This window comes from Anopheles gambiae, chromosome 2 (assembly GCF_943734735.2).
Source record: "Anopheles gambiae chromosome 2, idAnoGambNW_F1_1, whole genome shotgun sequence".
NCBI classification, from domain to species: Eukaryota; Metazoa; Arthropoda; class Insecta; order Diptera; family Culicidae; genus Anopheles; species Anopheles gambiae.
In genome coordinates this window covers 41,474,969-41,486,435 of record NC_064601.1, presented here as the reverse complement: position 1 = coordinate 41,486,435, position 11,467 = coordinate 41,474,969, and the positions used below count along the sequence as shown (strand labels likewise).

The window sequence follows — 11,467 nt, the reverse complement described above, 5'->3', positions numbered from 1 at the left end:
GGTGGTTTGTTTTAAGTTTAAATGGCTCTTCTGTACAGGAATGGTATACACAATAGGAAATTTCACTACAACTAAGGTAACTACACTCAGGATGAAACAGGAGGAAATGGACCCACGATTGCAGTACGACACTGTCCAGAGATTATGATCACAATTTATAGCAGTGTAGTGGTATTAACTGTGATGCTGAAACCAATTTTGTACGACTTTACATATAGGAACGACCTGCCATTACTCGTATGAGTATGTGACATTATTAACAAAACGATTCATACTTCTTAAAGTACGGTTGGAAGAATTTTCGGACGTGCAAAAGAATAATTATATTCCTTAAATTAGTTTGCTGATACTAATGAACATGAAGTAACATTTATTCCAATATTTGATAAGAGTTGGCATTCGGAGAGCCTCAAGGCATCATACCAAAGGGATGGCTTGTTGTCTGTATTACGTGGCCCAAGAGCATCCCGAATGCAACCTTTGTAAGGGAAAGGTGTAATGATTCGTCGGTGTCTTGATGAGACTGTCCAACTTTTGTAAGATATTTTGCAAAGTGTTTTGCTAAAGAGCGGCGCTACAACATAGAATAACAACTACAGCGCAAGCAAGTCGACGCTCACACACTTTCGCTTCAGCAACGATAAATTCGTAAAATGTCATAGTTTAATTTTGCAGGGAAATGCTCCACGTTGATTGCGTATAATTTATATTTCGAGTTAGATATAGGTATGTGTGCCTGCGTGTGCGCTGCGGTTAGTGTTAATCGCTGCATGCATATGCATATGTGCCCTGTGTTTTGCTATCGGGTCGATTATTGGCATTTGAAAGAGGGAATGGGATGGAGGGACTGGGGAATGGTTGGCTTCCTACACCAACCCACTAGAAAGAGCAATTTTGGTAGGAGTATATATTCATTTCGTATTTGTTCAGTGTTATCGCGTTCCGGTTATTAGTGGCACACACAATGTGCACCATCTTAGTCCTCCGAGGAGTTGGAGCTCGACTCAAGGATGACCTCAAACGAGAACGGCTGGAAGGCGTACCCGAGACCAGCGTAGAACTTACTCTGGAACTCCACCCTAAAAATAAGGTACAAGAAGCGTGCCGGAGCAAACGGTTCGTTTAGAAAAGGGCAAGTCAATTTCGCTTCCAGCAGTGCCAAACGTTCACTTACCAGTGCAGACGGAGCGTGTGAAGGAATGCGGAAAGGCCTTCCATCAGTACCAGGATTCCAACGGTCAGCACGGCCCAGAACGCGAACACTGCCCACAAAGCAATGCCACCGATCCAACCGTCCTGCTTCAGTCCGTTCTGCAGAACCATGTTCCACAACACTTCAGCGAGCTCTGTGTATTGAATTTCCGGTATGAAACAAAAAAAGGATTTTAATTCTTCAGGTCACGCAGTCGACAAAACCAAAAACATGTTACTTACGAGCATGAGCCAACGACAAAGCCCACAGGCGGAGGTACGAAGCGGTATGCGACACGGAACCCAGCACGTACTCAATCGTATGAATACCCTGGTGGATGAAGATTTCGGACATTTCTTCATTGTCATGACCGTGGCCACCACCCTGCTGCTGTGCCGGTTGCTGTCCTGCTTGCGTGCCCGCTCCATTGTTGTGCTGGTTCAAACCGTCAGCATCACCGTTTTCATTGCTGTACGGAGCAATTGGTTGGTGCTGCAAAAACAAACCGTTATATAAAAGAAATCCCAATTTAAAAGCAACAATCATCTAATGTCTCGATGAAAACACTTACGGCAGCTTCCTTGCGTCCACGCATGATCAGGATGGGCTTAGCGAGCAGCATCCACGGTACGCAGAGAAGCGCCACGACGACGAGGAACTTTTGCAAGCCCGACTGTCCGGCGAACATGTACGGCGAGCAGTCGCCAGTGTTTTCATCCGGCGCCTTGAACAGTACCATGTTGATGAAGGTGATCAGGATGGAGGGGGCACAGCCCTCCGAGTAGACAACGTCCGTGGCACTTGCCGAGTATTTTACCCACTTGATGAACATCAGCAGCGTCATGTAGAAGAACAGAAACACTAGAAAGATCACCTGCGGGATGAACTCGCAGTAGATGGCCATCTTGTTCTTGAAGTAGCGATGGTTGAACAGTCCTACAAACACACCGAACAGCATGTGGATTACGCCGAAGATGATCGATATCTTCATCTTGTACGCGTTCTGGAAGATGATCTTGTTCAGCGGTGCCACCTGCCAGACCGGATCGAGCCCAAACGGGTACGGCGTTTGGGCGTAATCCATGCCCTTCGGATTCAGCTGCAGTGCCTTGTTGGACATCACGGTCGAGGTGTTGTAGTTGGTGCTCCAGGCCGATCCGAACACGTTCAGCGATTTCGAGAAGATGTCATTGTACACGAAGCCCGTGTACATCGAAAACACGCCCATCAGGAAGATAATGTACCGGCCACCGAAGAAGATGTTCCAGATTTCGTTGTCCGATTTCTTCGCCGCCAGCGGCTTCTCCTTCAGCACCATCCACAGCCCGAACAGGGCCATGATCGTACCGTGCCCAAGATCGCCGAACATGACCGCGAACAGGAACGGGAAGGTAATGATCGTGTACGGGGCTGGGTTCATTTCGCGATAGCTCGCGACACCGTACGCATTGATCAGCGCCTGGAACGCATGCGTAAATTTGTTCGTCCGGTTGTACGTCGGCGGATCCTCGAACGTTTCCATCCGGTTCAGGATCGGTGGCACGGACGATCCGGACCGCTCCGTACCGCGGCGCAGCGCGATCTGAATCGTCTCGAAGTCCAGCAGCGGCACCCAGCACTCCGCGATCAAACACTTCTGCGTCACGTCCAGATTGAACAGGTTCAGCGTGTGGTAGATCGCTTTGATCTTGCGCACCTTCACGAACCAATTCTTCAAGTTCTTGGCAGCCGCCACCAGCACCCGGTGCCGATGGTCCTGCGTCTGGCCGAGCACCGTGTGCAGATCCTCGATGCGCGTCATCACGCCCATCGCCATCTCGCGCCGATCGGTCGGGGCCTCCGGGCAGGGGTAGAGCGTCGCCCGGAACCCTTCGCAGATCTTCTTCACGCGCGTCTTCAGCTGGTCGCCTTGGAAGAAGATGATGAACACCGACTTGTACACCTTGTCGCCCTGCAGAATACAACGGCAAATGCCATTAGCATGTGCGCCCTTCTTGCGCCCGGGCGACACCCTTTACTCACGTTCGATGGGTCCTCCAGCGGATCCTCGATCATCGCTTGACGAAGGAACACATTGCCACGGCAGGCACGCCACAGCATACGCTCGAACGCCGGCAAACGTTCACGCAGGATCACACCAGCAACAAAGCTGTTGTGTTTTGGTGGTTTGGGGGTTTTTTAAACATGTGCGCGAAAACAACACACACACACGTTCATTGTTCGAACGCATCGACAGACAGGAAAAAAAATACACACAAACGAATATTATTAACAGTTCAGGTACGGATTTTTTTGTTTATTAGGAAGGATTCAATGGATATTTAAATGGGATGCAAGGAAAGAGGAGCTATAACAGAGAGACAGAGTGGGTAGAGGGAGAGATAGAAAAACAGCCAGATACGAAATGGAGTTTAGCAGCAGCTAGACAGTGTGGTAATTGTTCTTTTTTGTTTTTGTTTAACAGAGGAAACCAATCCAAAAAAATTAATTGAAAATGTGCCCACATCATCATTTGCTGCATGTAACGGGCATTGCTAAGCAAACGGCATCAGAACGAACTGTTCTGCTAGCGGTGATTAATACAGCTGCACGGAGAGCGTCTATAAAATTGGCAATAATAAACGAGTAATAATGCCATTCAAACGCACTGAATGACAATTATGAATTATGAATTCTAAAAATAAATAATGAATGATTAAACCGAGAAATAATAAACATCCTCAAACAATGATTGTAAACATGGTGTGTTTGATTTCGGCGCAACGGCGGTAGGAAATGTCAAGAAACTTGACATAAATAACTATCTATTAAGTTGTTGTTGTTTTAAACAAGTGTACAGGCGGCAGTATGCTGTGTGTCACATTTTCAATTTTTCCCTCTGGAAACATTCTTGTGTAGTGATTTATGTAATACTAAACATGAGCATATGACCATTCAAAACAGAGACGTTTTATGTTATTCCCACATGGGTACGATATCAGTTCAATGGGATTTGTTTTAAAGCAGTGTCCAGTTTAACAGTTAGTTGACAATTAATGTAAAAGTAGCGTCGGACTCAACAGGATGTGTTCAGTTTATCTTCCTTTGATGATGTTCAATTACCTCTTTCAATTACCGCCCTATACGCTAATATGGTAAAACGTTTCGCTATTCTTAGTATTCGAACACAAGCATGATTGGAAATTCGACAGTACATGTCGTTCTTAAACAATACTTTAAAAATGCACTCTCATCGAAAAATGAACCTTTTTTCTTACAAATGCCACTAAACAGAAATGCATGAAAAATCAATGGTATAAATACAATTACTTCGGACTAAGCTAAATAATTTACCTATGGCAATAGCAAAACGAAAAGCAACAACGTAACTAGTTGGCAATACTTCGATAGCGAGAATGTTTGTAGGAATAAAGCATCGCATTACAAATATGTATCATAAACTATACAGTGACACAGATAAAAAGACTTGGAGAGAGAGAGAGAGATCAAGAGAGAGAAAGAGAGAGAGCAACTGAGCGAAACCAAAGAGCAACAAAATTGATAACAGTGTGGTGCTGAGCTATTCCATCGCAGATGAAATTGATGATAATGCTTTAAAAGGGCAAGGCATGGCGTTTGGTAAGTATGTAAGACAGCAACACAGCAGAGTACGCGAGGATTGATGGTCGGTGCGCACAGGAAGCATGAAGCAGTGGATAATTCTAATTATATACTTCTGATAACATGAACATATACAAAGTTCGTCTAAAAATATCGCTACTACTGACCATGGAAGGTATTCTTCTGTGTCTTGTGATTTTTCCAGAAAACTGCAGTTAAAAATTAGTCACGTTAATATCATTTAGGGGTGGGGTAAATATGGAAAGATAAACATTTGTTAGCAGAATAAGGTTGAACATAGAAAAAAAAACAAAGAAAACGATAAAACGTTTTGTGTGTTAATTGAAATTAAATTAAAACGAAAGAAAACAAACGCACAAACAACAATACCACCGACAGAAGAAAAGAAAAGAAAACGATAAAAAAGTGAGACTAGGTAATGAAGTTGTGAATATACTATTATATTGCTAAACCATCGGAAGCATGGTATTTAGTAGGAAAAGAGCAACAATCTGGTTAAAATGGTTAAATAGATCATAAAAGCATACAAAACTTAACCAACGAACCAAATAAACTAAAGACTAAAAAAAACAAGAAAAGTAAAAGGAAAATAAAATTCTCACGACAAGATTCAATTCAAAACCTACCCTAGCTGAACAGGACCCATTGCCTTGCCAGTGCGTGATTCGTCCGTGATCAACGCCCGGGTCATCGATTCGGTGGTATGCATGCCACCTTCTTGCTGTACACACATTTAACAAATAGGTACGGGTGTGAGTGATATTTGTTTGTTTGTTGTTTGAGTATAATAATGCATAATATTCTGCTGGTTTTATGACTTGTTTTGATATAGTCGACTGTATGATCGCGTATATAGTTTTGAGTGATTGTTGGTATTTTGAAAATATAAACGAAACATAGCATTGGAAACAGAACATATACACAAAAAAAAGAAGATGATGCATACAAGTGTGTTCAGAAACGCACACACACACACAAACACAAACATTATGGAAACATTACTTTTGTCTCGCTGTCGTCCTCACAGGCTAAACAACAGCTAGGACAATGCAAAATTGAACAGGTATTTGCGTTCACGATTGCTGAAGGAGGATATAATTAGCGACTGCCGAATTTTGTACGAACGCTTTTTGCAATTTAATTTTCTCGCTCGTGTCAAAGAGTAAGAAAAATATACATACCATTATTTAAATAAAACGTTTTAATTACTACCACTACCAGTACTGGAGCTTTTAGACAAGCTGCAACTAACACTAAAACTAACGATGTTAGCACACTTAGTTCAAATTCTACGAATAGTTAGAAGTACGTTTGTTTCATACGATACCGATATCATAACAAAAGCTTACCGGAGCTAGAAGAAATGTGCTAAACTACATTAAATACAATACCTGCAGCAGGGCACCATAATTGTAACTATGTCCTAGTTTAACAAAGCGTTAGCAACAAAGAGCGCAGCAAGCAATACCGTTCTAAAGTTGTATCAAAACTATTATTACCGCTTCCGGACGCAAACGAACAAATAAAACAATGTGCTATCAATTACAAACAAAACATGTGCATTTTTAAAGGGTATTCAACCGATGGTTGCCATTTAACTGAAACGCTATTTTTTTTTTTTTGCTATCGAAATCTAAAATACATTAACCGTAGCTAGTTAACAATAAATAAAAGAAACATAACGCGTTTGGTTGTAAAAACATTCTTCCTCGAATGTCCACAAGAATGCAGAGACATGCACTATATGCACATTGGAATTGGTTAAATAATTAAAATGTAGGTCTTAGTCATAATTTTACAACAAAAGAATATACATTTCTGGTTACTGACAAGGGGCTTGCCTTATCTGACGGCTGGAATTGGGGTTGAAGTCGGGAAAACGTTCGTAACGTTTCTGCACACAGTTTCCGTAGAGCCACCACAGACAGGCAGAAAAAGGGACGGCGGACGGGTGGATGATTAGACGTTGTGATAAACCCCCACCCCGAAAACCGTAAGGCAACGTCACATATGATGTGATGAGGGAAAGAAGATAGAAAAAGATAATTGAAGTTCATTGCAACAGAAAACAGGGCCATATGCTACCAGCAAACCAGAGAACAACACACGATGAAAATACGAGCACGATGAGATGGTGAGGTATTATTTAAGATGCGAAAAACAGTGTAGTTTTGCTTCACTTTGTAACATCGTTGAGGAGTGTAACCAAGTGACATTCGGCTTTTCCGCCGAAGTGACGGTGTATGGTTGTTTCATATCCTAGTTGTTAGCATTACATAAATCAGTTACATTACACTACATCCCTGCTGTTTGGAACAAGAACTTCCACACGGTTAGCATAGTTCAGTGAGACAGGGAAACAAGACATACACACGATAGAAGACGAAAGGGGAATAAAACGGAGTGAAGAAAAAAAATATATTTAACTAGCACATTTTACGATAAATGCATTAGCATACCGAAAGGGAAAACGGGCAGATAAAATGGGATTTATGTATTGATAGGTGGAAAATACATCCTTAGGTTGGGAGAATGAAAGAGAGAGCGAAAGAGAGATAGAGAGAGAGAGAGAGAGAGAGAGAAAGAGGGAGAGATCGGGCGAGAGACAGGCAGAGTGAGTGGCGGTCGATAGAATATGGGTCGGTGATTGGAAAGGGAGTACGTACGGTATAAATGTAACAAAAATTGTGTATATTTACCCTAGTTTTAGATTTTGTCCCTGTGCCCCGGCACCACCAGCTCGAATGCCCTCCTCACCAAGAAGGTTAACCTGTTCCTCTTCCCTGTGAGAATCCGCCATCTGTTGATAGCGGTTTCTTGTCTTATTAGGTACATTTCCGGTATAAACGGCCTGTTTTTTTCGTTTTTCGACCGTTTCAATAGTGCAATTCGCGTTGTATTTTTAATTATCATTATTGCGTTTTCATGTCAACATTGGTTTTTAACATTTTTTCATGTGATTTAGTTTTTTTTTTGTTTTTTTTTGGCAACCACAACAACAACCGAAACACAATACGTACCGAAACCAGCAACATGGCAAAATAAAGAAAAACAAAGAGGGAAAAGGACCAGGAGGAAGGAACAAAAATGTGTATAAATTCATTAGATAAGCGTTACAATCAGATCGTTCTACCCAAAACCGGCAGAACATGTTTGTACATAGACTGTATGGACTGTAAAAAAGCCACCATTTCCGACAGAAGCTTAAAACTGGGAAAGCCAGTCCAGAATCATTATTGTTCGGTGAAATGTTAGTACATACATGCATCCATCAATGACCATTCACCATCAGTGTATAGTTGTTTGTTTAGTATTAGAAACTCCAGTGCGATGTTAGTACGATAACCAATCACCACATTGCATAATTGCACTCTGTACAATGAGAATACGGGTACGCTAACATTACAAAGGTACGGTGGTTTATAATATGAACTTGAACAATGCACGATGATTTTCCATCAATGATTCCTAACTGCGCAAAGACGATGTAGCCTGATCTTTAAGCATTCACATTGTTATTTAGCCCTTTAGCAAATCGGGACATTTTTCTAATTCTGAATAGAAAACCACCTCCAGTACACGGGTATGCATTCGAAGTGGTACAGATTGTACGTGAGAATCACCAGTCACCAGTAGCATTCAGTTGTGTTGTTGTGGATGAATATAATTGGTTTTTAAACGGTTCCAGTGTTATACAAGATGTACAGATCCGATACAACGGTTCGATTTTCACGAAAAAACAGGCACAGTAGCATCTGCATTCAATATATGTTAGTATAGTATGTATATAACTTTAACTGAGCTAATAAAGGTTAAGCAAATATTGACCGTGCGGCTGTTGCATTTGAAGGAATGTGAATTATTCAATCGTTAAACAGTTTGATAAATTAAGAGCTAGAATAAATAAACATAAATATTCACGGCCTGCAGCTATGGTAGATAAGATGTAAATTAAAGAAAGCATGCAAATAACGTTGCAATATCCATGTGTGAAAAGTTGATCCCTGACATACTTGAACACATAGTTTCAGGACGTAGAATTGACTCCCAGGTTTTAGAGATCTTATTTCGTAACTTTTTTGTTAATACATCAGTTGCAAAACGGTTTTGTTTAAAAGTTCCCATAGCCCCATTTAGTCTATTGCTACTTTTAAAGACGTTGCGTTTAAATAATGGTTGTAACTTTTGTGTTTGTTTCTTTTACTCTTCTTCGTTTTCTAGTACTAATCTGATTACATAAACTTTCCTCCATATAGTACAGTTAGGATGGAAACATACGTTCGATATGTTGAATGGGTAATGAGCAAATTAGCTTGTTGTAATGGCAAATAACAAAACAAAAAATAAAACAGGAGTATGAAACGATTGGGATATGTTGTTCTCAACTCAAGATCGTGTATGGGGTAATGAGCATCATTCACGACATTCAATGTTTTGTAGCGAATTGACTTCTAACATAGAACATAAGAGGTGCCTAACAGTCGGCCTATTTTGCTTACGTAACAGTTTAAAAATCTACGATCATAGAAGTCAGCTCGTTGCGTGTTATGAATAGGAACGAAATAATGTAAAATGAACAAAACAAACGTTTAGTGCAACATCTACCAATCGTCTTCGTTATGTTTGTACCATAACAGAAAGTGCCGTGCAGCACCAGCCACCGTATCGCTACGGCGCCAGCTCACACAAAATCGTCACCGGGAGGGCCACTTACCTCGTCAAAGAAGACCTGAGTCTTACGCAGGATGTGCTTCAGCTCGGTCAGCTCGAGATAGTTGCGCTTCAGTGCCTCGGCGTTTTGATTCACCTCGCGCAGCTCGTTCTCCAGCTTCTCGAACGTTGCCTCCAAGTCGATCATCTCGCGTGGCTGCGGTGCTTCTGGGCTCTCGCCCGTGTCCAGCATCGGGATGCCGTCTTTTTTTATTTCCTTCTCGAGGTAGCGCAGTTTGCGCTCCATCTCATCGCACCGCCGCACCTCGTTGACGAACTTGCGCTGGAACGCATTGACGTCGGGGTTGAGCTATTATGGGCACCGAGAGTAGAAATTAAAACAACCAAAAAAGGGATTATCAACTTTACCGTCTATAATCGATTGTTTCCGCCCATTCTTACATCACGGAACTGAACCAATCCGAGCTCTCCCAGCTCCGACACACAAGCGTACGCGGCCTCGCTCTGCAGGAAGAGCTGGCAGAGGGACATCTCCTCACTGCGGAACAGGGACCCCATGGCGCCGGATTCCGTACTAGCAGCGGTTTCGGACTCAAACTATTTTGGCGCAGTATCGATGGGCTGTAAAAGAGGACGGTTCAATGTTAGTAAAACTGTTCCACTGTTTTCGATCTACACACGCCCGGGCACGAGTGTAAAACTAATGTTTAAAAAAAACCAGCACCGCCTGCCGAGCCTGCAGTTTGGGGGGTGAGTGTCCCACCGAAATACAAAGACGTATTTTCCCTGTGCTGTTGCTATCTTGTTCGCGCCACCCCTCCGTGGATTATGCACACAAGGCCTGCTTGTCGCCTGTCTGCCCCCAGATGCGCTTTATCAATTTTTTGCTTGTGTGATATCCACAAAGTGACGCGCCGCGTTTATCTACAGCACCCCAGCATTAAGGTTTGGTGAATTTATCGGCATGAAAATCCCACTTTATACCTCTACTCTTGTGTGATAGGATTCCTCGCAACAGGATTTCCTCGCATCACATGAGCAGGGCAGGGCAAGCGGATAATCCTTAGCACGATGTTTGGTAATCGCCTATCGAGCGTACACTGGTAGCCCTGTTTTCGATCGATTGACGATTGTACGGTGTTATGCGTGACAACCTTCACCACCACTTTCTCCCGTACACATACGTGCGCAAACGCTATACGATTTTTAGAGTTGATTGCCAATCAGGCGTGGCGCAAGTGGTCAACACACAACAATAAGAATAAAACTCCTAATAGCCCTTTCGGCTGCGTCACCCACGGGCAAATATACACTGTTTTCTTTTCGCGAAATACAAGCCCAGCGTTAGCGGAACGACCGATAGCGCCAACACTAATTAGTCATCAGGCGAACTTGTGGAGCAACAACACAAAAAAAAACAAGTTGTCCACCGCGCCCCAAGCGAGGGGCTAGACATATGCGAGTAAATCCGAAACCAGCAAACGCGAACAAGGTTTTCTTCATGCGTCCCATATACGCGGTACGTACGTGCAACTTTTTCCTAATGTTATTTTTCAATTCCAGCACAGAAACGAACGAAAATTTACAATTTTGCCAGCAGCACGGCACGAAACTTACTGCACGGTCAGCGATGGTATTGTGGACTTGTGGCGTGTGTGTATGTGTATGTGCTAATTTTAGCTCGTTGACAGCCGATGTGCTAAAGTTGTACTAAAACGCCCATGCAGCAAATGTGAAATGTTTATTACTTTTTTAAATGACCGTTGACTGTCGTTAGTTTTGGGCGCGATTAGAAAAGTACAATTATTGTTGTTTTTATTAATTTACACATCTTACACTCTTGTTGAAAAAAAGAATGTTATGCCTGAAAATAAACATGAAATTTACTGAAAAACAATGAAGTAAAATGCAAAGAACCAGGAAAGTAAATATTTATACTTGGATACTTTATCAAGTTCAGCAACATGCAAGTGCTCCAATTGT

The 11,467-nt window shown here is 42.4% G+C and overlaps 1 protein-coding gene across 20 annotated transcripts; it reads right to left on the bottom strand.

The window, feature by feature from the left end:
* Positions 1 to 335: 335 nt before the first annotated feature.
* LOC1274390 (V-type proton ATPase 116 kDa subunit a 1) lies at positions 336 to 11,177 on the bottom strand. 20 transcript variants are annotated; one of them, XM_061646268.1, is made up of 10 exons: positions 11,012 to 11,163; positions 9,926 to 10,105; positions 9,528 to 9,833; positions 6,655 to 6,707; positions 4,960 to 5,001; positions 3,215 to 3,341; positions 1,764 to 3,143; positions 1,435 to 1,684; positions 1,175 to 1,346; positions 336 to 1,079 (listed from the first exon to the last, which is right to left on the bottom strand). In XM_061646268.1, the coding sequence occupies exons 2-10, from the start codon at positions 10,040 to 10,042 to the stop codon at positions 977 to 979; spliced, it is 2,550 nt and encodes an 849-aa protein (XP_061502252.1). In that variant the 5' UTR covers positions 10,043 to 10,105; positions 11,012 to 11,163; the 3' UTR covers positions 336 to 976. The 20 variants fall into 20 exon arrangements, with proteins under 20 accessions (XP_061502252.1, XP_061502240.1, XP_061502254.1 ...); XM_061646256.1 differs by lacking the exon at positions 6,655 to 6,707 and adding an exon at positions 5,440 to 5,534; XM_061646270.1 differs by lacking the exon at positions 11,012 to 11,163 and adding an exon at positions 10,469 to 10,886.
* Between the last annotated feature and the right edge of the window lie 290 nt (positions 11,178 to 11,467).

Bases quoted from the DNA above. Each gene is read 5' to 3' on its own strand.
- LOC1274390 (XM_061646253.1), bottom strand. From the start codon at position 10,042: ATGGGGTCCCTGTTCCGCAGTGAGGAGATGTCCCTCTGCCAGCTCTTC. The intron at 7,665-9,527 runs GTAAGTGGCCCT...CGAAAAAAACAG, and splicing joins CTCAGGTCTTCTTTGACGAG to GCCGTTTATACCGGAAATGT. The intron at 1,080-1,174 runs GTAAGTGAACGT...CCTTATTTTTAG, and splicing joins CACACGCTCCGTCTGCACTG to GGTGGAGTTCCAGAGTAAGT.